This window comes from Calidris pugnax, unplaced genomic scaffold (assembly GCF_001431845.1).
Source record: "Calidris pugnax isolate Ruff unplaced genomic scaffold, ASM143184v1 scaffold27, whole genome shotgun sequence".
In the NCBI taxonomy this organism is placed as follows: domain Eukaryota; kingdom Metazoa; phylum Chordata; class Aves; order Charadriiformes; family Scolopacidae; genus Calidris; species Calidris pugnax.
The window spans coordinates 5210455-5238334 of record NW_015090893.1 but is presented as its reverse complement, the minus strand read 5'-3'; the positions used below and the strand labels follow the sequence as shown (position 1 = coordinate 5238334).

General features: G+C 36.4%; 1 protein-coding gene across 2 annotated transcripts in view; it reads left to right on the top strand.

The window, feature by feature from the left end:
- GABRG2 (gamma-aminobutyric acid (GABA) A receptor, gamma 2) overlaps nucleotides 1–15242 on the top strand; it is a 72713-nt gene extending 57471 nt beyond the window's left edge. Inside the window, exons 7-10 of one of the 2 annotated variants that reach the window (XM_014948041.1) lie at nucleotides 7498–7650; nucleotides 9712–9917; nucleotides 11771–11794; nucleotides 13260–15242. In XM_014948041.1, coding sequence (XP_014803527.1) covers nucleotides 7498–7650; nucleotides 9712–9917; nucleotides 11771–11794; nucleotides 13260–13535 — 659 coding nt within the window. In that variant the 3' untranslated portion in view covers nucleotides 13536–15242. The remainder of the gene's footprint in view (nucleotides 1–7497; nucleotides 7651–9711; nucleotides 9918–11770; nucleotides 11795–13259) is intronic. The other variant, XM_014948042.1, reaches the window with a different exon arrangement.
- Nucleotides 15243–27880: the final 12638 nt, after the last annotated feature.

Below are 27880 nucleotides of genomic sequence, written 5' to 3'. Positions count from 1 at the left end.
CAAGAGCCAGTTCAGTTCTTTACAAGCGTTTCTCTATTAACAGAGCCACAGAAGTCAGTTATGCCACTTGAGTTTTTGTACAAACACTTAATGGGGAGAATAAATAGAAATTTTAAACATTTGGTTTTCCACTGGCAGACTTGCAATTGTTACTCATTTCTATTCTGAGGTGACAGTGCCCTCCTGTGGTATGATTTATTTAAATTTGTTTTTTTTCCTATGTATACTCCATCCAGAAAGATGAATTGCATACGGTTTCCCATATATAAACAAATAATTTATTTATGTACTTGTTTGTATGAGCTGATTTTGCGAAAAGGTTCCATTTCTATCTATATTTTCATACAGTTCTCTAAACAAATCTTTTAAAAGTTCTTGCTCTTTTCTGTATGGTTTCTGTGTAAAATTAGGAAAGAAAAACCCATTGGAAATCTGGACAGCTGGTCCACGTCTGGGTCTGTATGAACCATGTGGCTGCTATTGGCAGCGCTAACAAAATTGTGCCTATTATTTACCATATAAACAGTGACCTACATTAATCCCACTTGCTAGTCATTTCATCAGTCCTTAAAGAACAAATGATGGCCTGAAATTTTGGGAGAGTTTGGCTTATACGTTACTATTCTCCTATCTGTTATTTTTTTCCTTGGCAGTTTCACAAATCTATCTAGTAGAGGAAAACGTCAAGTTTTAAAAAGATATAATAAAGATACTTGGTAGCATTTTTCTGCCAATTATTGATTCACCAACAATGTTCTTCTATATAATTTTTCTCCACAGGTTTTTACATGTTAGGAAAAAAAGGACAAAATTACAAACATTAACAGAATTACTAAAGCACACATTGATTTTCAGACGGCTAAACACTGGCAAAAATATTTAAGGTAACCAAATACTCAAGGAAAAACCTGCTCAGACCCTGAGGTAGAACACATTCAGTTCCTGGGGTAGAGAGCTCCATGATGAAGCTCCCTGACACCATGGGGTCAGAATAAAGTGAGGAGCTTGTGTACTGTACACATGCAGGAATTCCAGAGATTTTAGGTAGTGGAACATATAATGGAATAAATAAAGTCTGAGAAAAACAGAGCCATCCCTAGCATCCATCGGTTTTTGCTGTGCCCTTCAGAGTGGTGTGTAGCTTCGTAAGAAACAAGAGACAGCATGGGGCTAGTCAGAACAAAGTCTTCTTATAAACTCTCAAAAAACTTATGTCTATGGACACATGCCTATGCACACATTGGTTGTTTTCCAAAACTTGTAACTTAGCCATGAAAGATTTTCACAGAAATGCCAACATGTAAAAGGGCCAGTCTCTCCATATATTTAACAGAAATTAAACACTGAGTTTTCTCTGCTCCAAAAGCACCTACCAGCATGAACTGAAACGATGCACACAAATAACTTGACCAGGTGGCCAACAGAAAATGTTTGAAGCTCTTCTCCAGTTCTCTTAATAATTTAACTCTAGCACTGTTATAAACAACAGAAAACAACCCTATAATAATAAGTGCGAGACAACCTCAGCTATAAGTGTTAATACCTGAACTATAATTAAGACACCGAATTCCTGTGATGTTAGAAAGCTGTTCTTTTCTCTAGCATTTGTACTAGCTTCCAAATCACTTCTGAGTACAAATTAGAGGCTTGTTTTCCCAGTACCTTACACATTGCACAGTCACTTAAACACGCATAAAGAGAGTACTAATGGGTGTAATTTCCCATTCACTTCGCACAGGTATAAATGATTCCAAAACCAGGAAGCAATGAAGGATCACACCCACTGTGCTGATTAAATCAGTTAAGTGCAGTGTACATTCCCCCTGGCTGTGCTTCCTGGCACGACTAATTCCTTCTATTGAACCTTTGGGACTTAGGCCAGGACGCATGCACAGATGGTTCCTCAGATCAGGAGTTCACTTCCTCTGCTGTCTAACAGAGCCTGAATCCTGGTATTCAAATGACTGTATCACACAAGTGTATGGTAGGAGGAGCTTCCCAATTTCCAAAGTTGAGAAGTTCCATAGTCTGCTTTGAGTCTAATGTAAATTAGAATGGCACACGACTGTTAGAAATAAAATCTTTTGTAAGGGTTTACTAAGGACATGATCACTAGAAACTGCTGGTATGCATATCTTTTTCAAAATATACCCTTCAAAATTTTCCCAAGGGACTGAATTCTGGTTTAAATATGTCACTGAAGGAAGTTATTAACTGGTTATCATGTCTTCAGATGAGGAAGACTGTATCTATCTATCAATCTATACAAACATAGAAGAATACAGAGGAGTAGGAAAAATACATATATTCATACATCTAGAGAAAGACGAGGTCTAAATATATTAAGAATTACTTATTATGCCTTTCAATGTAATAAGATTATTTTTTCTGGGGAAATTTTGTATTTCTTAAAAAATTGAAAACTATGTAGGATTTATTTTCTAGACATATGTAATAGTTCTATATATCTCAAAATGGGGGGCAGGACTGCACAGTCTCTGGGGAAAGGCTAAGTAACCCAAAATTTTCTAATAAGGGTGCCAAATGTAGGGTACTTGAGTATGTTGTCTTACAAAGATACTGCCAGATTGCATTATCATTCATTTCTAGAAAAATGTAAAAGTATATTAGCTCTCCAAACAGCAATCTGGCAGTCTGAGAAGCTTTCTTGCTGCAGTAGACAATATTGGATAAACAAGAGCCAGAGCTCAGGGAAAGAGGATGAAGTAATAACGAAAAGATTATCAATTTGCCAAGTGAGGACTAATCAATGACACTGTGCTAAGGATCAAGTCTGGCCATTTTTTTACTAAAATAATGTCTTAGTTTGTCAGGTTCATGCAGGCATCACACCAGGAGTGAAAAATCCCTCAGGCACAGAGATAATCTGAAAATAACACAGAGTATTTAAACTGGTCCCAGCTGAAGAAAAGAGACATCCATGAATAGTCTCAGAAAAAACAAATCTGGATAAAAACAGGGCTGGAGCAAGATTCCACCATGAAAGGTGTGATTAATGCAAAGTATTGTCAAGTCCATGAGTCCACATTCCACAGAGGACTTAATGCATTTTACATTTTGGATGTATGTGTTATGACAACTGCTATTAGGTCCTAAATTGCACATTTTTGGTCTTGCATTAGTTTGTACGCTCAGAGTGCTTTTCTTACTCAAAATCTCAGAAGGCCTGCTGTTCTATCATTCCAACATCACTTACCGAAACTTAAATACTTCTCTGGAGCGTCCCACCGCTTAGTCCTGTTCCTTAATGCTCTATTCACAATTGTTCATATTACTTACAAGAAGACATATTCAATGCATTACAGAATTATTGGCTTGCCTTGTCTTGGCATGTCCTAACCCATATTTGTTATTCACAATCTTACCCTGAAAAAAAAATTATCAGTACATCCCACTTCCCAGAATCCCAACCAAGCAAGGTAAGAAATAGACAAAACACCCCTTTGTGGTATTAACATTACTTTTTCCTTTAGTAAGATTCTCTGAAATGGTGAAGTTTGCTCTACAACACAACAGTGTCTGCAGCACCAGCAGGCTTTAAGATTAGAAAGCAAAATGGAATTTAAAAGAATCTATGCATCCTTGAATGCTTCTTCATACTGGTTGACTCCACACTGCCTGGCAAGTTATAGTTGACACTGAAGTTTTCACTTCCTTTGATGTGAGAAACTAAGATTTGTCCATCAGTAGAAACCTTAAAGCCCTTATAAAGTATACGTGGTGTCTCATTTCCTTGAGCTTTCAGTAAAATGCTTCTAATTCTACAAGGCATGAGCTATAAGGTCTGCCAGAATAATCCTGTGGGCTTTGTCTATAAATATCAGGAGCTGATATAGTGTTCCCTATTGATATCATTCTGGAGTGTTTTGGATTTTTTTTACACCTATATCCATTGGGAAAGAAAGTCTTTGCATAAAGGAAAATGCAATAACACTTGTGAGGGTTGAACAAAATCTAGAAAACTACATCACTTTTAAACTTTCTGGAACATGTTAGCAGAGATATGCTATTTCTAAGCATACTTGGTTAAGTCCAGTATCAGAAAAAAAAAAAAAAAAGCAGAGGGAACTGTGTTCAATTAGATATAGAACATTTCCACCTGGAGTGTCTCCAGTTCGTGTGGTAAATGCTCTGTGACAGGACACTGGTGTTGCTCTATGGAAATGGATTGTCCTCTGAAGTGCATCTTTGAGACGACAGAGAATTCAAAGTAATGTTTCATTGCTGCTGAACGGACCGAGGCTGCTACAAGTTAGTTAACATTTTAAAAGCTCTTATGCATTACATTTCAAACAAAGAATACTTTTTAAATAACACATAAAATATTGTAAAAATATTATTGTAATAGCTTACTGTATAAAAAAGACTTCTTGTGCTAAGGGAAAAATCCAAACAAGTCTCCATGGAGACCAGATGATCACCATCATGCTTTCTAGAAAAACATGATAAAACAATGTTTGTGGAAACAGTCTACAAAACGGAAGGGCTGCGGCTGCCCTCTCTATATACACATATATGTATTTTCGTATGTTACCCACACCACCATTTGGCTTGGTTTGCATATGCTGTTACTGAAAAAGGACAATGCATGAAGTCATCGCAATATGCCCTGGTCTAGGTTATCTGCCATCCAGAGGCCTGAGAGGTGGGCCCATGCCAACCTCATAAAGTTCAACCAGGCTAAGTGCAAGGTTCTGCACCTGGGTCACAGCAATCCCAAGCACAAATACAGGTTGGGCAGAGAATGGACTGAGAGCAGCCCTGAGGAGAAGGACTCGGGGGTGTTGGTCGATGAGAAGCTCAACACGATGCAGTAATGTGTGCTGGCAGCCCAGAAAGCCAACTGCATCCTGGGCTGCATCAAAAGAAGTGTGGCCAGCAGTGCAGGGGAGGTGGTTCTGCCCCTCTGCTCTGCTCTCGTGAGACCCCACCTGGAGCACTGCATCCAGCTCTAGAGTCCTCAGCACAGGAAGGACACAGACCTGTTGGAACAGGTCTAGCAGAGGGTCACAAAGATGATCAGAGAGCTGGAGCACCTCTCCTATGAAGACAGGCTGAGAGAGATGGGGTTGTTCAGCCTGGAGAAGAGAAGGCTCTAGGGAGACCTTATAGCCCCTCCAGTACCTAAAGGGGGCTAACAGGAAAGATGGAGAGGGACTCTATCAGGGAGTGCAGCGATAGGACAAGGGGTAATGGTTTTAAACTGAAAGAGGGGAGATTGAGATTAGATCTCAGGAAGAAATTCTTTACTGTGAGGGTGGTGAGGCACTGGAACAAGTTGCCCAGAGAAGCTGTGGATGCTCCATCCCTGGAGGTGTTCAAGGCCAGGTTGGATGGGGCTTTGAGCAACCTGGTCTAGTGGGAGGTGTCCCTGTCCGTGGCAGGGGGGTTGGAATTAGAGGATCTTTAAGGTCCCTTCCAACCCAAACCATTCTAGGATTCTATGACCTGGATTTATCTGTTTTCTGAGCTTTATATCTGATTCCAATATCTATAAGAAAGTGCTGGCTTGTGTACTAGATCCTGATCCTTTCTGTTCTTGTGAATAAAAGATCCTACAAGGCAAGAGTGCTAGAACTACCAAAACAGTTGGGCTAAAAGACATGTCCAAGCATAGCACAAAAAGTATGGAGAAAGTAGTAACCTAGGATCTGATATATCTGTTCAGCTACTCCAAAATAGTCTATAGCAGTTGCAGCTTTAGAAAAAGAAGCAATAACAGAAAGAAACCATCTGATTTTTCATTTAAGTTCTGAGCTAATCTTTTGTATCTTTTTATATTTGCATCTACGTTCAGATTTGCATTTAGATTCAGATCATATTCACCTGTTCTGATCATTTTTTATCTTGTTCGAGTAATACAATAACACTAGTCAGGAAAAAGGTCTTCTTAAAACTGTTTGCATGGAAGTAATACAGCTAGTGCTTAAAGTAATCTCTACCATAGTATAGTAGGAAAAAAAATAAAATATTTTGAAATACCAGTACTATTAATAGCACATATAAAGGTAAATGAATAAAAAAGTTAATTCCCCAAATTGTCAAAATAATCACTTCTCAAGAAGTCAATACGTGATCCAGAGAGATGAAGAATGAGTCACACTGTAATTTTATGACTTCAGTTTTACAGTGTTGCTCATTAGTGGCATTTTTTTTGTTTGGGGAGTTTTTTGGTATATGAAGGACATAAACATCTAATGCAAACTTATCTGTGAATTGAGGGGATAATCAGACTGCAGTTACTAAAATTGATTGCTCATATTCAGCCATATCTCCTTGTAAACCACACATATATAATTTGTTTTTTAATTTTTTGTTTAATTATAATTAAAGCAAATTAATCCCTGGGATACAGGCATTCACATTGCAAAAAAATAACATAACAAAGAATCACCAGCTAAAAAATGATCTCTGAAGTTTGTTCTGTGACCGGGTTCAAAGGGATTATTCTGGGGGAAATTAAAATGTTAATTATGCCTGAAAACAGAGAACTCAATGTTAACTAAAGGTACTGACCTAAGCAGAATACATATTAGCCACAGACTATCTTTGATAATCCTGGAAAAATATCTCACTCTAACTTTGCAAGTCCTGTTCTGTTTCAATTTGAGACTTCTCTGGACTGCATTTCCCTGAATTGCAATGAAGTCTTTTGTAGCCTAGGGTTCTGTAGTTCTTTTGCAATCAATATTTCCCAGGAGTGCTGTAATCTGAAGTAAAGATGAGAACTAGGGGGGTTTCTTAGTTTAGAAAAAAATGCATCAAAGCTGGCGCTTTGTTGTATTCCAGATTCCAGATGGAATTTAATATTTTGAGACAGAAAAAAACCTGGAAAAAGAATCACAAAACTATTGAATGGGAATAATGTGTTACCAGAGTAACATATAGCCTGGCTTTTTTGGGCACTTAAGGAGACGTAGGTTCAAATCCTTTTAGAGGAGATAATACAACAGAAGATGTGCAAGCAAATAAAAAATTAATTATTGACACAGCCTAGCCCTGAAGAATAGTTGAGAACATGAATAATTTAGAAATACATCTGAAAGCATGCATTATTTGAGAAGAGAGCTGAGAGCATGCTAACAGGGACAGCAGTGACTGGGGGTTTACTAGATCACCCCCATCACTTAGTTGCTATAAGAGGACTATACCAGGCACGTGCAAGTTCTGAGGAATGACTTGGGTAGACAGAAGCTGCTGTGCTGTGCAAGGGAGGTTATCCTGGAAATCTTGAAGTATAAGTTACCTATGTGAACTTGCAAGTCTGTTTACTTTCATAGTTTAGAAAATCCACCAGTTCTTGAGCTATACCAGTGCTGAAGAAGAGGTATGCATGTATTTGCCATCAGTATATTGGTGAATCAGTTTAAAGTATATACCCCAGACACAGAGTAGGAAAAACATAGCTATTATATAAAAATGTTATGTTGGATTTTAAAAAATATTATTCTATCTCAATATGCTTTTATTTTACAGGAGACTATGTAGTCATGTCTGTTTACTTTAACCTGAGCAGGAGAATGGGTTATTTCACTATTCAGACGTACATTCCCTGCACACTTATTGTTGTGTTGTCCTGGGTCTCTTTCTGGATTAATAAGGATGCAGTTCCAGCCAGAACATCACTGGGTGAGTTGTTTTTCCTTCCTGTTTTTATTCAAGCATTATGATATTTAATTGACACCTCTGCGGATCACCACTTTCTAAATGTAAGAGGAGAGAACAATTTCACATGAGCTCTCCTCATTTAGAGGGATGTAGTAATTTCCAAGGAATAACACAGCCTAAACCATATTTGCATCTCTTCCCTTTAACTATGTCAGATCCTAACTCTGAGTATTGTAGATTGCTTACAATGGGAAACATTACTGGATCAGAGGCAGGGACACGTTAGTTTTATTTGCTCAACTTCCACATCGCAGTAACCAGCAACACAAATCAAATAAACTCCAAGCAGGAATCAATCTTTCTGTCTGTCTGTGTGCCAGAGTGGTAAAAAAGGGGAGAATGTCATACCCTAACTTCTATTTTAGGGACCAAAAATCAAATACAGCTTTCAGGCCACAAAAACAACGGAATTTGGTGATATCTAAAATCCTATATATGAAAACATGACATAACTAATCAGAATTAGCAATTTCTACACATTTAGCAAATGTTCCATAGGTAAACTAAAAGAAAGACCAAATTAACCTTGTTTGCATTGCTGTAAGAATTAGCAAAGTAGAAACATTTAACTAGAGAAAGTTAAACACATTTTCTACTTCTGCATTAAATCAGCAGAAGTGAGAATCATTTTAGTTTTCCTTCTGCATTTTCATTTCTCCCCAGAATTACAGCACAGAGCACTGGAGTGCAAAATGAGGGACAGCATTTTCATCCCAGAAGTCCCTTGAAAGTCCCTTGAAAGGGACAGGAATAGAGAACCAGTGGTCAGCATTTTCATCCCAGAAGTCCCTTGAAAGAAACACAGGAATAGAGAACCAGTGGCTCCCAACACAGAAAGTTTTAAGCGTTTTATTGCCTTTTTCACATTCTCTCTAAAAAGATGTTATAAAATCTGCTTTTAAAAAGTATAAAATTAATAAAGGCTTTCAGCTGCTATTTTAAGTTTTGCTTAGATAGACCAGTCCCTCCGCTGAGAATTAGTCCATTTGTACCATTGAGGAGGTAGAATCAGTGATATGAAATTTGCCATATAAAATGTGATGGATTTTAACTGTTTTGATATATTTTTAATGTTCTTCACATCATAGAAGAGGAAATAATGTTCTGAAAGGAAAAGGGATGGTAAGGCATGTTGCAGTACTCCTCAGTTATAGACTACAGCCACTTATGAAGGTCAGAAGAGCCACCGCTCTGGCACCAAGAGAAATCTGGCCCCACGAGTGTTACAATTATAAGAAGTTCTGAGACACTCTCGCTTCCAGATTTATTATAAAGAAATCACTTAAATAATGAGTGGCAGATAATTTGTGCAGGCTTAGCATTAGCATCTTTTGAGAATGCATTTAGACAAGAGAAAAGAAACAGTTTTATTTCTTTGTGTATCTACACACACACAATCTACATACACAAAATCTACACACCGTTTGTCCTGAAGTTCCTGCTGGAATACATGTTTTCTTAAGAATTTTCATTCATATCTTACTCATAATTGCTGCAAGTGTGTCTCTTACACTGATATGATTACCGTGAAACTGAAAATAAGCAAGACTTATCCCAAAAGCACAAAAAGTTTGAGATTGGTCTTAAGGTTACTTTGAAGAATGGAGTAAAGCCATTTTTATTCTCCATTATTTTCTCATTCTGACAGACGTTGTCATCTCTCTATCTCTGTTTAAGGGTTTGAGCAACCAAATCCTAAAACTAAATATCTCAAAATAAAGGCCCCCTAGAACTAAATTATAAAACTGAAAAACTAAATTAAATTTCTTAGAATCAGAATCCATCTAACACAAGTATTCTGCACAGTAGCACTTCCAGTGACCATGCAAAAATGTTTCATACCCCGTGTTAATCCTTGAAGTTCTCATTGAATCCACACTTCACTGCTGGGATGTGCTGTTTAATATCTTTGCTACATGTTTGAATTCCAGTCATTCTTCAAAACAGTCAGAGAGATAACTGGCAAAATCAGTTTTTTACATGAAGTAATAATATTTCTATTGTTTTCTATCTATCTACCAGGTATTACAACTGTCCTGACAATGACCACCCTAAGTACAATTGCTCGTAAATCTCTTCCCAAAGTCTCCTATGTAACAGCAATGGATCTTTTTGTGTCAGTCTGCTTTATTTTTGTTTTCTCTGCACTGGTGGAATATGGAACTTTGCACTACTTTGTCAGTAACAGAAAGCCAAGCAAGGATAAAGACAAAAAGAAGAAAAATCCAGTATGTATCTTTTTACTGGTCTAAAGGTCTAAAATTCAATTAGGTTTTCTGAGAGAGCATTTAAATTCTTCTTTATGCTTGTACTTGCTTTTCAGACTCCACTATTACATATATACTCTTCCTTTGTATTAATAGGAATGCAAACATTCACCCTGAGAATTAAAACCTCGTATCTTGTCTGGATATATAAATATTGTCTGGATGCCAGAGAAACTAGTTGCTTAGAATAAGGATCCTTTTAACTAAAGTGTTCTGCAGATCACAACTATCACCAAACCCATTATTTATGTTATAGAGCTCTTGTTGTGACCTTTACAGAAGAACTGTCAGTTTCTCAGTCTTAGCTTTAGCAATACTCTCTGCCAGTAACTTATGCCTGTATTACTGACATGACTGTTTTTTCCTATTATCAGGACTACAGTTAAACTTTTATATTTAAACTACAGAGCGTGCTTTTTCCAATTCCCCCTTAAGCATCTGTTTCCTTTTTATTGTTTCCTTATCTTCTTTTTCTTGTATTTCTTACCTCCTTTATCTACTTCTCTCCCTTAGAAAGTGATTTGGCTAGAAGTTTACAATGTTACTTATGGATGCATGCTACATGATAATAAAGAAACGTATATAGTAACCACAATAAAATCCAGGAAATACCCACAGGTTTGGGGTTTTGTTGAGATAGGGAAGAAGCTTGTTGCTTATTTTGTCCAGGACAGATTTCTTCTTGCCTTTTGCAACTGAGTTGAAAAGTCTGTTGTCTAGAATCTCTGAGGTGAAAAGAATTAGTGTGAAATCCTAGAGGGAAAAGTAGCCTTATAGTCTACAAAAAAAGCCCCAAATAAGCCTGTGAAAAATGTGAAGAACAAGTATTTTACATTAATAGAGAGTATTTTCAAATCCATTTCAGGTACCTAGGACTTAGATTTGCTCTGCTAAAATCTTCAAGGACTTTTGAAGATATTCTCTTTGTAACATACGCACAGAAATAATACATAAAAAAATAGTAATTAAAGAACCTTTACACATTATTGCTATTATTTCAAATGCTGTTGAGAAGTAGACTCTAAAGAAAACACAAACAAAAAACTCCCAACAACAAATTAGATGTACTCTGTAGTGGATAAACAGCCAGAAAAACATCAATAAAATTCCAGAGGAAGAATTCTCACCTAACGTTGGGTATGGTAAAGCTGGATTTGATTCTAGGCCTTGCTTTTGGTGAAAAGACAGACACATCCGAAGGGGGATGCCTGGCCTGTCTTAGGTCAAAATGAAAGGCTGTGTGTGATGTGTGTCCTTCACAGTCAATTAAACGAGGAAAGATTTACTACCTCAAATTTAGCTGTCTCAAAGATGTCCATATGAGGGCAGATTACTTGTTCTTTACATTACTTATCTGCGAGCATTTGGGAACAAACAGAAATACAAATGATTGCCTGGATCCTAATCCCAGAGTCTCAAAAACTTAGAAGTACAGTGTTCAGAACCTAGTCTGCAGGTAAAAAAAAACTTTTCTAAAAAGTGTGTTTATAAACTGTGAATGGTCTCCTCTCAAAAAAGTTGGAGATAAAAGATTGGAATTCCCTGGGGATATGAAAAGATCTAAATGGAATTTGATATATGTCTTTGGCCCAGATGTAGTTACAAGATAGCAACAAGTCAAAAATGGGGGGGTTTATATTACAGATACTTGTTTAAATTGCTATTATCCCAACCTTTCTATAAATTTAGTTCTTTTTGACTTACTATGTTTTAGAAACATATTTTTAATTTACATTATTTTTGTCTCTTTCTTTCTTTCCTTTCTTTCTTTAATTTAAAACAAACCCCTCTCTTTTCTGTCTACAAAATGAAAGCTTCTTCGGATGTTTTCCTTCAAGGTATAATGTTTTTTGGAATGGAAATTCACTGCATGCGACTGCTGAATTTAACTATTAGAGCTTATATGAGAGTGGTGTTTTGTTGGTTTTTTTTTTAATGAGACATCTAAGCATTCTACTCAAGGTAACTTCCTAATCAAGTAGAATGGTTACATATTTCTAAACGATTTGTAGAGTTGATTCAGCAGCCCAAATACTGATTCACTACGGTTCTGAACTTACCTAAGTTCAAGAGTGATCAACATTATTGGATCGCATGAATTAAGAGAGTTTGGTGTTAAAACATTTCTGCTCCTCTCAACTTGCCATGGGATCCAATACCACCAGCTACACCACAAACCTGCAACACACCCTTTTAGAACTCAACTCTGACCCCGCCTTTATAACCTCTGTGATTTCACTCCAAATTATGAAAACAAGTCTGTTCTGATGTTCACCTGAACAAAATTCAATGTCGTCATCATCAATTATTCAAATGTTGTTCCTTATGCAAAAAAGTCAGAGTTTTGAAAGGGTTTAAAAATGCACATATTTTTAATGCTGTCACTGGATCAACACACTCTAAGCAAAATAGCAAATTTATCTAGCTATGTTCCACATCTAAACTTTATCTTCATTCAGAAATGCAGAGATTTTGTCAAAAAAAAGAACAAACAAACAAAAACAACAACAAAAAAACCCCACCAGATAAAAAAAAAGAAGCTACATAAAACAAAAGCCAAGAAATTTACTTACTCATGGAATGGAATCGTTGTTATTTTACCCTAATAACTATCAGCATAAAATTTCAATGTCTGTCATCCTAATGTTTGCCAAGTGCTCAAATTTGTTTTAAATGCTTAATTTGCTCAATTAATTCTAAGTATATGCGTGTATGTATATTTACAGCTACTATTGGTGAACATTATTAGATGGTGAACTGCATACATTCAAACAGCTGGAGAGTATTATAGAGATTTCCTAATCTTATTCAAAAGACCAAGTTTTGCCTTTTTTCCCCGTATATATATATTTGCTCCTATCTCAATACTAACCAGCTGTATATTAAAATCCTGCATTTCCAATTGATTATTTAAGTTTCTTCCATGTGCAATACACAAATTGCCTTCAGATATCAAGCAGCTATGTAAAATATAACACACCAAAGAAATACAAAATACCATCAGTTACATGCCTGTATCTTTCCTTTAACCTCTAATGTTTACTTTGTTTGGCTTTAAAGCTAATTGTCCACAGCTGTTAACTGTACATTGATTTGTGCTGCTTTCCTATAAAGTTACAACGTATAATGCAACTTTTAATAAGTTCAAGGTAATATTACCATTAGAAGTCCTCAGCAATTTCCCCACACGCAGAACCATCATTCACATGTTGACCATTAGTCTCTAGCTCCCTGTTGGTCTAGTGATAATAACAGAGTCTCTTCCTCCTGCCACCTTTGTCTTTTTTTGCCACTCCACCTTAGGCACCTACAATTGACATCCGGCCTCGATCAGCTACTATTCAAATGAACAATGCTACACACCTCCAAGAAAGGGATGAAGAGTACGGGTATGAGTGTCTTGATGGCAAGGACTGTGCCAGTTTTTTTTGCTGCTTTGAGGATTGTCGAACGGGAGCATGGAGGCATGGAAGAATACACATCCGCATTGCCAAAATGGACTCCTACGCCCGCATCTTCTTCCCAACTGCCTTCTGTTTGTTTAACCTGGTGTATTGGGTATCGTATCTTTACCTTTAAAAGCAGAAGGAAATCAGTGATAATGAGCCTTACTCACTGAATTTCTTAGAGAGATGGTTTCCTAAGTCCACTTGAAGTATTTACGACGCGCTTTATAGTGGTCTGAATTATTTAGTGCCATAACCCGGTAAATATCACTCATATCATTTGTCCAAAAATTGCCATCAGGTTATTGTGAATTAAATGTCAATTCAACATGCTGAAATAATTTGAAAAAAAAAAATATCATATTAACAGTTAATATACAGCTATACCTGCTGGAATAGACAGGGTAAGGGGAGCATGGCAACACCTCTAAATAGTTGGTATTGCTATTTCAAACAGGAGTGAGAGAGAGGAGAGTTCCCAGGTAAAGTGCTGTACAGTTTGTTAACATTGGCTATAATTATGCTATAGCTTTATTCTCTGTGGGCTTTTCTTTTTGGAAGAGTCATCTCTCACTTTGAATAGGTATTATTAAGCTAGGAAAGCAACTTCTACTCCCACCAAGATAAAAATAGACCTTTCCCTTTGCCATCCCTTTAAGAGCACATGTACAATGCTGTAAATATTTCAATACCTTGTAGTACATAAGGTCTAGTGCATGCATCTTTTGGGGGCCAAAATAAATGAAACAAAGGTACCATAAAGTATTGTCTTTTATTTTGTGTCTCTGGATGTGCTATTGTAATTGAAACGTGGACAATTTTTTTTCCTTGAAAAATTACCCCTTTCCCTCATGCATGGAAGATCCAAGCAGACCGCACTTTCATGTAAGACATTAGAGAAGCCTTAAGGATTCAAATAAATAACATGTAGACAAATCTGTATGGCCAATATAATAGCTCATAAAGTATATTGTATGTGTCTGCTGCAGTTGTAGCCTTCATTTTCCATTGATAATGTTGCTATATTTCAACAGAATTTCCAGTAATTATACATTGCAAGATCAGCTTCTGAATTTAATCCACGTGCTTCTATTGTTCTTTTCCTATGTTGAGCTCAATTTTTTTTCCTTACACAAGTGTTTGTGGTTTGTTTTTTTTTTTATTCTTTAATCCAGTCCAGGAAATAGCTTTTATTCTAGACATTTTTACATAAGAGCTTCAAGTTCATTTTGAAACATTTGATTTTGTATTATATATCCACATACAAATCCCTGCCCATTCATGTCCTTGATCAGCAATAGTTGTTGTCAGCGCTGCTTTTCACTCGGTGAGTACCTTTACTAAAACCAACCCTTGCCATGGCTAGCACACAGTTTATAGATAGCCTTGAAAATAAAAGGGAACAAAGGGTGTCTTGGCTACTAAATCACATGTATGCAGTTTACGTGTATTTAAAATCCTCAACCCACTTGGGTTCATCTTGAAACCCATTTATCCACTGGTTTTCAGAACCTGTATGATGCTCAATTATGCAACCTTAAGCACATGTAAATATGAATGACCTTTTTTTTAATTGTCAAAGACATAAAATGTCACCTCCAGGAAAGTGGGTTTGCATATTGAAAAGGGAGATACATAACTTACCAATACAGAATTATTAATAGCTAAAATGGAGGAAAAAGTAAAGTTTTCCAATGTTTGTATAGTTTTGGAAATAAAAATGTATAAAAAAGGAATAACTCTTAATCATCAATTGCTCCTTGTCCAATGTATTTGAAAACATTTTAATAAAGGAATTGCACACACATGTGGACTTTTTCAATAAAACTGCTGCACTCAACTCCAGTTTTCTTGTGATTAGTTTGTTAAAAGCATGCTTCATGGACTAGACCCCTTCACTAGTTTGATTCATCAGCTACCCAAATATAAGTGATTACAATTCTCATAACCCTCTGCATTGTCTTATTTTGCAGTCAAATGGCTCGTTCACATAACTTTCAAGGATGGAGACTAAATCTTTAAAACCATTTTTAAGATTATCTTATTCTTAAAAAAATATATATATAAAAAGAAATCACTGAATTGGAAGTATCATAATGAAGAGAGATAACCTTTATCTACTTAAAGCAGAGAGGGTCTCCACTCCCTGAATGAGTGTCAATCATCCGCCACATGGAAATGTGTTTCAGATAGTGCCACACAGATCACTAATTTTTTTTATTTATTTTTCCACTAGTCAGTGATTTAACAACTTTGTTAGTTCCTTGCTGTTAATAAAGAGCAGCTGATGTTACCCACTTAAGGTTTCAATTTTTACCTGCATTTTTTCCCTATGAGGTTTTATATGGATCATTATGAACCTCAGCCCAAACCAGCCCTTTAATTCCCTCAGTCCAAGTGCATTTTGGTTAACATATCTAGATTCTTTTTTTTTTTTAAAAAGGTCTGTGAAATTAAAGATTTTGTGACACTAAGTACTCAATCCTAGTTCAGCCATCAGATCACATGTGCCTATTGAAAGCCTCTGATACTGAAGAATTGGATGCAATAATGAGGAACAAATGATCAGATCCCTCACCTGTGCAACCTGGCCTTCTCCTTCCAGCAAGGGAGGAGTTTAGTTAAAGACTGACATTTCCCCACCTCAATAATGCAAACCATACAAAATGGAAGAGCACACCACACTTACAGTTAAGGAGTCGAGTGAATTTTTGTTTCCCTGAATCACTACACATAGTAAAGGAAATTAATCCTTAATATGTCATTACCCAACACCTTGTCTCCTGCCATACTTATTTAGGTGATTTACCCTCTTGGGTAAAAGGGATGAGATTCAAAAGGACAGCTCATGAAGAAACATGTAATTCACAGTGAGAAAATGACACCAAAGCACAATCTGGGCTCATTAAACAAAAAGTATAGTGTTCCTCTGAATAGAGATTATATTAGCTATTCAGCACAGAATCAAAAGATGACCTTTGTATTGTCAAGCCAAACTGCCACCACAACAGACAAAATAGCAAGAATATAGCATTTGGGTATGATGAGGACTATTTTCCAGAAGAAAACTGCTCAGAAACCTACCTATATAATCTATATGGACACACACACATATTATATAAAATATTGTCTTAATATATACGTTATACATATTAACCTTCCCAGCTGCATCGATCCTGATGCAACAGACTTGCTAAAATCTTTTCAAGCTCTTCACATTGCAGACGGCTATTACTGCTCTGGGATATTTCTGGGGATGTTCAGATGGTCATTAAGAGTTTTATCAAGTATACACTAGTGGCACAATTATTTACTTGCTGTTTCTATTCCAAGAGTACGTAGATGTCCTGACCGAGACAAAGCATTGCTGTCCCGGGAATTGTGTCATATATATACAACAAAAGAGAACACCCTCCAAGCATTTATAAATCTTTATACATTTATAACTTTTACAAACCCCAGTTAGTAAATACAGAGCTGGTATTCAGAGAGATAATGTGACTCAACACTACTTCTCCTATTTTCAATGTCAGGCAATCCACAAAAGACTATATTTTACCTAGCCTCTGTGCAATACAAAATGCTCAAGATCCTAGAGGTGCAATTCTCAGCACAGATTACACACACACACAGAGAAAAAGGAGAAAAAAGAAAAAGGTAATTGAATGGTCTTTTTTAATCCTTTCACATCTGACTCATTTTCCCCGAGTCCCATAAACCTATCTAACATGAATGGACTGGTCAAACATACTACGTGTATTAGTTTCAGTGACACAGCGATAGCAGCAAATATTGGAATATCTTGGAGGTCCAAATATATGGATCTCCTTCCTCCTGTGCCCCCAAAGCTCTTCAGTCTAAAAACATAGATAGAAAAAGGAAAAAGAATAGTTATGATACTCAAGCAAATGAATAATGTGAGAAATGGCACAAGAGAGCTTTGTTAACTGCACCATTTTTAATAGATAGCATTACTTTACATGGAACCAAAAAAAGAATTGGGAAAATGCAGTTTTAGATTGTATGCCTTACAAGTTCTAGGTTTTGTACGATCATGGTAGAGATGAGCTGTAAATTGGAATTTGAAAGGGATAAGCAAGGATTTTTTCAGGTTTGCCGAAATGTTTCTCAAGCTACAGGGGAAAGGCAAGAATAAGTGAGAAAGTCTTTGTGGGAGAACCTGGCAGCTGAGGAATGAAACCAAAGCATAACTGTGACAGAGGCTGAACTCAATACTTAGCTGATCTGCTCAGCCAGCAACTGAGAACTGAATTAGAGAAGGAAACAAAATAAGTTGCTGAATTATGTAAGAATTATATACATTAATGGACTATAGAAGCAGCCAAAAGCAACAAGCTAAGAAGAGGAATTCAGAGGCAATACGATCCACAGAAAATATAATAATTGTCAAGATGAGAATAATAAAGATTGCAGTTCTCTGAACTGAATAGAGCATGTTTAAGATTCAGGCGTCATCTACATGGATGAAGAAACAGATTTTGGTGATGTTGTGGCAGAAAGTTAATGTTATTTGGAAATGAAGAGCTGGGTCCAAGATAAAGACTTAGTGAAAAATAAAGCCTGTTCGTGAGCTTCTGCAGCTGGAAGAATAAAATCTGTTATTTTAAGTTGGGAATCCAAGCCAGAGTCCAATAGTAAGTATGAATACAAGAAGAAAAGCAAAATATAAAATAAAATAAACATAAAATAAAAATGTAAAGGAGCCATCTAAATGAAACTTAATTGCAGCCCAGGAGAATAAGTGACATTTTAAAATGCAAGTGTTGTCTTTCAAACAAAATTGCAGTGGCTTTGCAAAGATAATTTAATCTTACGAAAAGCTTCACAGGTAAAATAGTTTATTAGAACCCTAGAGCTCTATTATTCCATTTATAAAAATTGAAAGCCAATGCACTTTCCCTCTTTATTTAGAAGGATACCGCAGATGAGAAGACTAAGATTTTCTACTTACATTTTACTATGTTTTTCTTTTTAAAATCAAGATTTTCAATGAAAAACATATCTATTGAATATGTAAAAGAAAGTTCATGACCTTTAAAAGATCCTGAATAACAGACATGAACTAAAAGCTTTGCTTACAAGACAGCAAATCCACTCGAATAATTCATTCCAGAATGTTGCATTATTTTAGAAAAACATATTTTAAAAGGTTGCCTTTCTTGTAGAGGAAAAAAAAAAAGCACAGCCTGATAAGATAGGATAAGATTTTCTCATTTGGACTCACATAAAATTCATATTGATTATCAAAATGAGAAAAGGGAAAATAAGAAATGATAAAAGATTAATATAGCTTTAATTCAACCAGTATGATAAACATTAGAAATATTGATCTTTCCACCAGACACATGCTTTTTGATACTGCCATATTGAAAACTGTATCTGATGAGGTTCAATCAGCTATCACTCTCTTTAGAATTTTCAGGTATATGCTAGAAGCTTAAATATAGATTCAGTCTTTTTGCTGCAAGAAGCCCAACATTAATTTACTGACAAGAAGAAAACAAAACAAAACCCCACAACCAACCTCCTCCCCAAAAAACTGCAAACCAAGACTTCTAATTTAATTCCTACAATGAGACACAAGCACATAGAGACATCTATCCAGCCAATACATTTACAAGACGTCTATAAAAATAGTAGATGAGGCTACAAACTGCTTGAAAGTCAGATAGACCTGCTAGAAAGGATTTAGTACAGCTGGCTGCTTTGCTGTATTAAAGAGAAAAAAAACATAACACCAACCCATAAATTTATCAGCCCTTTATTAAAAAAAAAAAGTCTGCATGTTTGTATTGACAAAATAATACATATTAATAAATTAATTTCAGTGACTCCCTTAAGAATAGAAGTGAAAATATAGACCAACAACTTCAGTAATTCTATAATCTCACAAATCTCTTCAGATTTCACAGCTTTTTCTGCTTCTCGATCTTTTTCAACTTACACCAGTGCTCTTTAATTTGTTGACGGAGTAAGATTTCTTGTAGAAAAAGCCATTTTCCTTTTGCTCTTTCCAATTCTTTTGCCCTCACTGAACATTCGCCTGAATTTGATACTTTTCTGCTGATCTAGCAGCTCTAGCTCTTTCTTGCAGGTACAATGCTTCTGTCCCATAAATCACCATCCTCACAGCTTCACCCAAAATTATGATTCCATTTTAATCCTGAAAAATTAGTTTAATTTGAAAACTATAAATTTCAAATAAATTTTAGGTGAAATTGTAAAGTTTGTAAATTGTAAATTTTGATTTTTCAGAATGATTTGTTTACTTTTAAATTTATCGTAGAAGCACCCTAAAAGCATCCTAAGTTAGACTTTGTAACAAAGGCAAAGGAGCAACAGGGACTGTGATTGTATCTGTTCTGCTCCCCTCTAGGTTTGGAGCATTTGGACAGGAAGTTCCAAACCACCGAAACAGGTTGTTTCCCTGAGAGAACACCAGATGGAGAAACACGGAATGATATGGGGTTGGAAGGGACCTCTGGAGATCATCTCGTCCAACCCCCCTGCCAAAGCAGGTCCACCCAGAGCAGGTTGCACAGGAACGTGTCCAGGTGGATTCTGAATGTCTCCAGAGAAGGAGACTCCACCACCTCCCTGGACAGCCTGTTCCAGGGCTCTGCCACCCTCAAAGTGAAGAAGTTCCTCCTCATGTTTAGATGGAACTTCTTATACTCAAGTTTGTGCCTATATCCTCTTGTCCTATCCCTGGGCACCACTGAAAAAAGACTGGCCTCACTCTCTTGACACCCTCCCTTTAAGTACTTATAAGCATTGATCAGATCCCCCTCAGTCTTCTCTAGACTAAAAAGACCTAAGTCCCTCAGCCTCTGAATAGCTCAAGTCACAAATCTATCCAAAATCTGTACAGTAGAATGAAAAACTGTGCCAAAGAAACCACCTTGCAAACTTAATATGCATGGAGAGAGTTTTTCCAAGGTACTCTATGATCTGCCATAGTTGATCAGAACTTTCTCTATTTGAAGAGTCATCTTGTTCTCGTACATTAGTCTGTGTTTAAATAAAATAACATTTTTAGGCATCGGAAGCCTTTTCTGTCATTTGGAGCATTCAGTTTTAAAAAAAGGTAGGGCAGTTCCACCTTCCAGCTGTCATTGACCTCATACCCTATCACTCGTGTGCAAAGAAACAAACCCAAGTCCCAAATATATGTGAGAGTAGGACTGAAGAGAGCTCTCAAAAATTTGAGAGATTCTTTTAATCAAAATAATTGCTTTCTTCCAAAAGTCCTCTAAAAAGCCTTCTCACCTACCCAGGAAGGGACTTAGATCATGGAAAAATTATTCTCATTAAGCACACTGCAGCTTGTGAAAGCAGCCGAGTGTTCCACGGGCTTATCCTGGCCCCTGCCTCATTGAATTATTACTCAAGTGCTCCTGGTGCCTTCTCACGCCCCTTTGCTGGTCCAGTGCTCCTAAACCAATGCAGTGACCCCAGTTCTGGGCAGCATGTGAAAGTGTAACATTGAGGAAGTAGTATGATTAGAATGGTGCAGCATCAATGATGAACAATGATGAACAATGATGAATTTATTAATGATTCAGCGTCATTATCCAATAATAGTTATTTATAAACTGACGTTGGCTTCCACACATAATTTTAAGAATCAGAAGTTTTTGTTAATTACTCTACATCACTCTTATATAGCTTGTGGCTGCTCCTTTTAGTAATGGCATCAGTTGGGATGAAAATTTGACAAAGTATAAATGGTAGATACATCTTCACTGTAATTGCATATTTTAGAGCTTTGGAGAAGAAAAATACAGGATGCCTGGTCAGTAAAATGTAAGTGGTTAGCTCTGCTCAAGATTTATGAAATTTGAGAATCATTTGAGCCACTTTTTTTGTGTTATTTTGTCCCCCACAGGAAATTTAATGATAATTAAGGATAAAACACTGATCTTTCTGGTAAATCTTAAAATTCATCCCAAACCTGAAATAAGACATGCCATGGTAAAATTTCCTAAGGGATAAGCTGAATACAAGCATATTACATAAGCATATAATTTTGTCTCCAGAGTTTATTTCTCCTAAATGTATGAAGAGGAACAATCAATAATGCTGAGTAGTTAATACAGAGACATGGGCTTTATGTGAACAGGTTGAAGTTCACATCCCATGCACATTTGAGGGAATTGTAAAAATTCTTCTGAGGATTTTGCCAAATAAATGCTAAGTAGTATGTTACTGCTGCTCCTACCTTCACTCCCCCTCTCCCTGGCACACAGGCACAGAAGGAGCAAGCCCTCAGTACGCTTGAATTCATATGTGGTGCAAAGGAAGAAGAATATGATGTGACACAATACTCCTTTTCAGAGATGCTCTTATTTTACCCTGTCTTTTAGAAAAAGAAAAAAAAAAGCATAGAACTGAGAAGTGGTATTTGGGGAACTTTTAAAATAGAAAAACTAAATTAACTCTGCAATCAGCTTTTCTAGGTGAAGACGGAGAAAAGCACTGGCAGCCTACTTCCTGTTCTTTATTTATCTTACTAAAAATCTTGGAAAATTAGAAGCTAGTAATTTAGAAAATTAATCGTGGTAGACTAAGACCATCATGACCAATCCTATGAGAAGTACACTAGATATCTACATCGTTTTGAGCACCAGTACAACTAAATAATTCTCTACCCTGTCTGAAAAGTTTGTCACAGCTCCAACAAATTGACTGACATTCTGCCATTGCCTAGAAAAAGTGTTCAAAGAACACTTTAAAGAGAAAGAGAAAGCACCAGTTTTTCAATTTCAGAACCAAAACCCTTATTAACTTTTAAAGCTCTGTTTAATTCATAGGTAGCAGGCAAAATACTAATCAAAATGCTAATCAAAATCATTCCTCCTGTAGTGGAACAGAATGCATTTTATTCTAAACAGCAACAGCCAGTTTCCAAAGATGCTCAGCAATTATTATCAGTTATGAGGAATAATATGCTTTTTAAAGAGTTAAAATACAAAAGGAGTACTTTACTTAGTAAGAAAAAAATCAAAATAATTACATAGGAAATGGAAGTAAAAAGAACACAGACAAGAGAACTGTCTCTGAAAATATGGTGAAATAATGGAACCTGTAAATTTAAACAATCACTAGCTACATTTTTAAGAGTTAAAACACTTGAAACATTACATTCCTCTTATCCCATAACATGAAATACATACTATTCACAAATCAAAACCACTGGAGAGTTATGTCACAGCTATCAATGAGTACATCCCCACCTAGCAATTGTACTTAGCTCTGTAGATCCATATGTTTTATTTTATCTTGTTCAGAAAGAGACACCAATCTTCTAAAGGTTTTCTTAAACATAAATTTTTGTATATTTTTAAAAATTACTCTCATTTTACCTGTTCTGCAGTATGCTGAGACAACCAAAACTTAAGGAGAAAAGTTAGAAAGTTAAAACAACATGTAACTAGGAGAGTTACCACTTAGTCATCTATGTGAACTTCAGAATTCATATTTTCACATTTTCTGCAGAGCAGAAGAGAAAATACCAACATTTCATTGTTTTATGTTAGAAAACTGGGGGGGAGACAAGGGAATGACCTTGAAACTGAAAAAGGATATTGTAAACTGTGTTAGCCAAAATGGCTTGTTGAGATTTGTGGCATTTTGTCAGGGATTTTGCTGACTACACCCAAGCTCACAGAGATATATAGATGGCAACAGAGATACATAGATTAGCATAATAAGAGAAACGTAGGAGGCAGTTACAAGGTTCTTTATCAGTTAATGAGTATTTTTTCCTCTTCTGAGATGGTTGGAGAAGTAAATACAGAATTAAGAAGTTATCAGTTCACTCACATTGCCACGTTTTGTTACATAAGTGTGTATGAGAAGGCAACAATATTCGTTACTATATGTCTCACTCACACCTTTAAAGTGCTTGCTCTACCACTTAAAATTAAAAATACCATTTGGGTATATCATCTACTTAAGCAATCTTAGGTTTTATCATACTCCGTATTTGGCAGTAAATATTGAAAACAAGAAAATGTTCCAGTTTATGAGATTCATAAACATCACCCAAATATTCTTTGTTAAATATCATGCTACCTGGATATGTTCCCAGAGCAGGTGAAGCATTGCTTTGCATTTTCAACCTGTGCAGCAAACTGCCTAACCCCATTAAGGAGGGAACACTACCAGTGTCACCTCAAGACAGCAGCAGCCCTACTTGTCTCAAGCGATTTTTGGTTTGGGGTTTTTTGCAAGTTGGGGGATGACATATAAAGATACACTGCATTATTCCTTCTGCTTTGAATCTAAAATGCCCCTTTACCTCATGTTAACAAAACCTATAGCAACCTATAGCCTGTGTTCAGGCTCTTTCAGCTTGTTTGTTACTCATAAAATTATGATCCTTATTTTTGGCTGCTACTAGGCAAGTATAATCTCACAGAACAACACACCCACAGGCAGTAAAAATCTCAGGTTTTAGTCTCTATGACCCCATAATGATTCCCTAATCATTGAAAAATTAAGATTTTTCTGTTTCAAGAAACAATAGCTAAAACCAGCATCCTCCTCTAAGCAATCACACTCAGCTAATAACACAATTTGTACCTTGAATTAACTTGTATGGGCAATCTTCTAAGAAATTCCTTTTGCTGCCATAGAAACCAAGGCTGTGTACTCTCCAGCTGATCTGGAAATTTTTCTTTGCATCCCCTAGTTTGCCCATTTTAAAACTGAAATGCATATTTGGAGGCAATTATGAACAGAAAAAGTATTTCTGAAAGCTTTTCTCAAAGGAAAATAAAAACATGAAATGAATGTAAACCCACTGGACAGGAGGATGATGACTCAGTTCCTACACCTTCTAAGACAAAATGACAAAAGAATCAGGGAGACAGAGCAACTGCAGCAATTCTGGACGCCTCCACATCACTTTCATCCCATAGTCCTATATAGACTCCATGATCTGCAAGCAAGAGGATTGGCTCATGCTGCCAAGCAATTCTTCTCACCAAGAACTTTTCTGATGGTATCGCTCTTGGAGGAAGTGGTAAATGCAATGGCCATTTGCTCAAGCCTCTTCTTGCTTATCTTTTCCCATTATTCTGATTGATTCTTCTCCTCTGAGCCTATTTTGCAGACTCTGGATGAAGTCAAAAGTCAGTTTGAGAGACAGTTCTTCTTTCCTATAAATATTAAAATTGTAAGGAAGTGGTATCAGATGTCTTTCAAGGAGCCAGTTAATGTTGCTTAACTTGCAATTAAAATCCAACTTGCCAGTTTCGTAAGTTGGGAAAAAAAATCTGTTTGCTGAATCATCACAAAATGACTTTTTTTACTAGTGCAGAAATCTTCACTTGACTGATACTGTAAGTCTAGAAGACTGAAAACATGTGAGCACTCACATCACTTCCCAATGCACAAAAACTGGGCTAAAATAAAACAACGCATGATACTCTTAGCTGAAAAGGAACTTGGTTTCATGATGAGTTGAAGAGCCACAAAAGCTGAATGTGAACACCACCAAAATAACGCCTTTATGTCAGATAACATGAGTGAAAAAATAATAGGTTCCAATAAGAGTGTTTTAAAATGTTGATACGCATTTCAAATTCTACTGAAACTGCTTTTCGAATATGTTTGTGCGGCATCAAAAAGATGAATAATTTGTGTTTCAAGTTTAGAGTTAGCAACACACCTAACTATAAAGATATTCCCTTCCTTCTCACATTACTGATGAGAAATTCGCTTAATGTTTGTACTATGCAGATTTAACATTGCTAATAAATGCACCCTTCAGTACATTTAATTTCTCTGAGAACTACTGTATGTTTTCCTTCTTCAGCATCAGTCCAGGTGAGTGCATGGAGACACACACTGAGCAGGCGCTTACTCTGGCTTGCCAAAGGGATTAGGCACGTGTACAACTGCATCCCTGAATGGGAGTTGTTGTATACCATTTATCAGGCCCAAATTTCAGATAACAGCAAAGGTAACAGTTCCAGTCCAAAAGATAGCATTTTTGAGATTACAACATCTAAACAGACAGAGGAATGCTAGCATTACAGAGAAGAGAAAAAGAAAGGATACGGGCAATGTGAAGCATAAACCGACACCCATACAAAGTTTTTATCAAAAGATGTAAACTGAACTAGAATCCTTTGAGAGCCAATCTATGCCTTAATCACAAATCTGTTCTTTCTATGCCATAAAATGAAAAATCTCTCCACCTGCCTGTCAGCCAGTGACAGCATTATGAGAGGATTAAAGATGAAAGGTTTTACAGAGGTTTTTAAACTGCAGATCTTACAGATTCTTTGCTTTCTCTCTCATGAAGATTTTATATTTGTTTTCACTTTGTATTTCAGTTTTCCTAATCTAAAATGAAAGTCATTGAGACTGAAATGTATGTTCTGCTCTTTATGCACCAAAAACACAGCAAAGAAAGCTGTCAGTGAAGATCAAACTGTGAAAAACAACAAACTGCTTAGAGAGAGCAAAGAGAAGGTGTGAAAAGGATTCTTGCATAAGAAATAGAAATAATTAAAAAGAGCAAAAAGAGTATGCAACAAAGCAAGCAAGCGAACCAGCCTATTACGCAAACATGGAAGTTTTCATTTTAATTAAAAATATGTGAAAAATCTTGTTATCCCTCACAGAGGAACGATTAATACTTTCTGCAAATGCTCCTGAATAAAGGAGTGGTTTTTAACAGATTCGGGAGCCCTTGTAATTTTCCCTTGGACTACTCGTGGAGTATTCACAATGATATCAATCAGGCAATGCAAGTTCACTTCACTTTTCTTGGTATCTTAAAATCATGCAGAGGTCTAGTAAAGTTTGTGGGAAGGGGTAAGAGTGGATAAAAGCATGTTAGGATACTCCATGTCTGAATGTGCAAATCTGGAGAGGAAGTATCTTAAAGGTAATTTGATATAGAGCCTTGTACCTCAACTAATGTACTTTAAAACTAGGAGGAGCTCCCACACGTTAGACCATAACGGTGGTCTGTCACAATGCAAAGATACCCAAGAGTTCCCACCTCCATCACAAGTTATGCTCTTACCAGACCTGCTGATAACGTGCCTGCATGTACCCTATGGAAATCATGGGTATGGAATGGAATATATATTGGATTGGAATCATATTAAGAATGAAATGGAGTCATATTAAGTTTCATTAATAGAGAAAATTGGTCAGCTTATATTATACATTCACCAGCCAAACCCCCTGCTGTGTTTTCTACTCAAAATCATTTTGAAACTCGGAAGATGCAGTGGAACATTAGCAGTTGAGAATTGTGGCCATGCAGAATAAAAGGTGAGCTGTATTGAGCCAACATTTTCTGTTTGTCTACAGTGACTATAATTGTTTGGTTTCCAAGTTGTAGGTCTTGTTGGTTGCTTCTCCACTTTACAGTAGGGGTGCCAAAATTCCTAGGGGTATGGAGAGATGGCAAGACCATCTGTTTGGATTTTTCTGGATCCCATGGCTCTATTTTCTTAACATACCATAACTATTGCCTGAGATTGGATGGAACGTTTCCTCCCATTTCTTGCACTGGGATTTGGAAAAGATGTTGCACTGTGGCATTTATCTGCTTGGGGTGACAACCTCCTACAACCGGGAAGAAACTTCAGATTACCCACCACTGTCTCAAATACTATTTCCTTTTGCAGAAATATGAAGCACTATTTTGACAGTGATAGTTCCAAAGACCCCGAGATGATACTGTGATTTTGTTTTACATGTTTCTCTCTATATATACTTCTGCTACTCCCTGAAGCTTTGACATCCCTTTTTAACATTGCAGACATATTTGTTTTCAGTTTTCTCTTGAACAAAATGTCAGCAGGTCATAACCACTGCTCCACTGTATTGTAATGTAACGGTGGTGAATACAGAGCGCTCTGGCTCTACATGCCTTTCTACTCAAGGTCTCTGCCTAAGGACTATCCTGAATCATCACCCAGCACACAGAGCACTCTCTAACAGTCTAAGAACTCTTAACTTTATCATGGGATAATTTGAATCAAACTGAAAAAGACCACATATATCTGAAAGTTCTTAGCATAGATAGCAACCTGATCTATTATTAGGGATATAGAAATTTGTAAACCTTTTTCTAACTCCCCAGTTGAGAGGGTCAGTGGATAGCTCTTTATCTGCTTTTCCTTTTTTGAGCCTCTAACTCTGGTAGCCATTAGGAGGCTAAGCTTTTGAGTCACCTAAATACACAAGTCCCAAAGAAAAATATTACTGTAAATATAATTAACAGATTTTTCAGATTATAACAAGTTATATTTATATTACATAGGATTAATGATGCAACTAAAAGGCATCAGTTAGCACTGTAAATGTAAATTAATAAAGGAATTTGATAAACTGTTGTTAATTATTGTATTAATTTTCAACATCTAGTGCCAAGATGAAACTGTGGGGTGCAGCACACTCACTAAAATATCCATGTTGCTTATT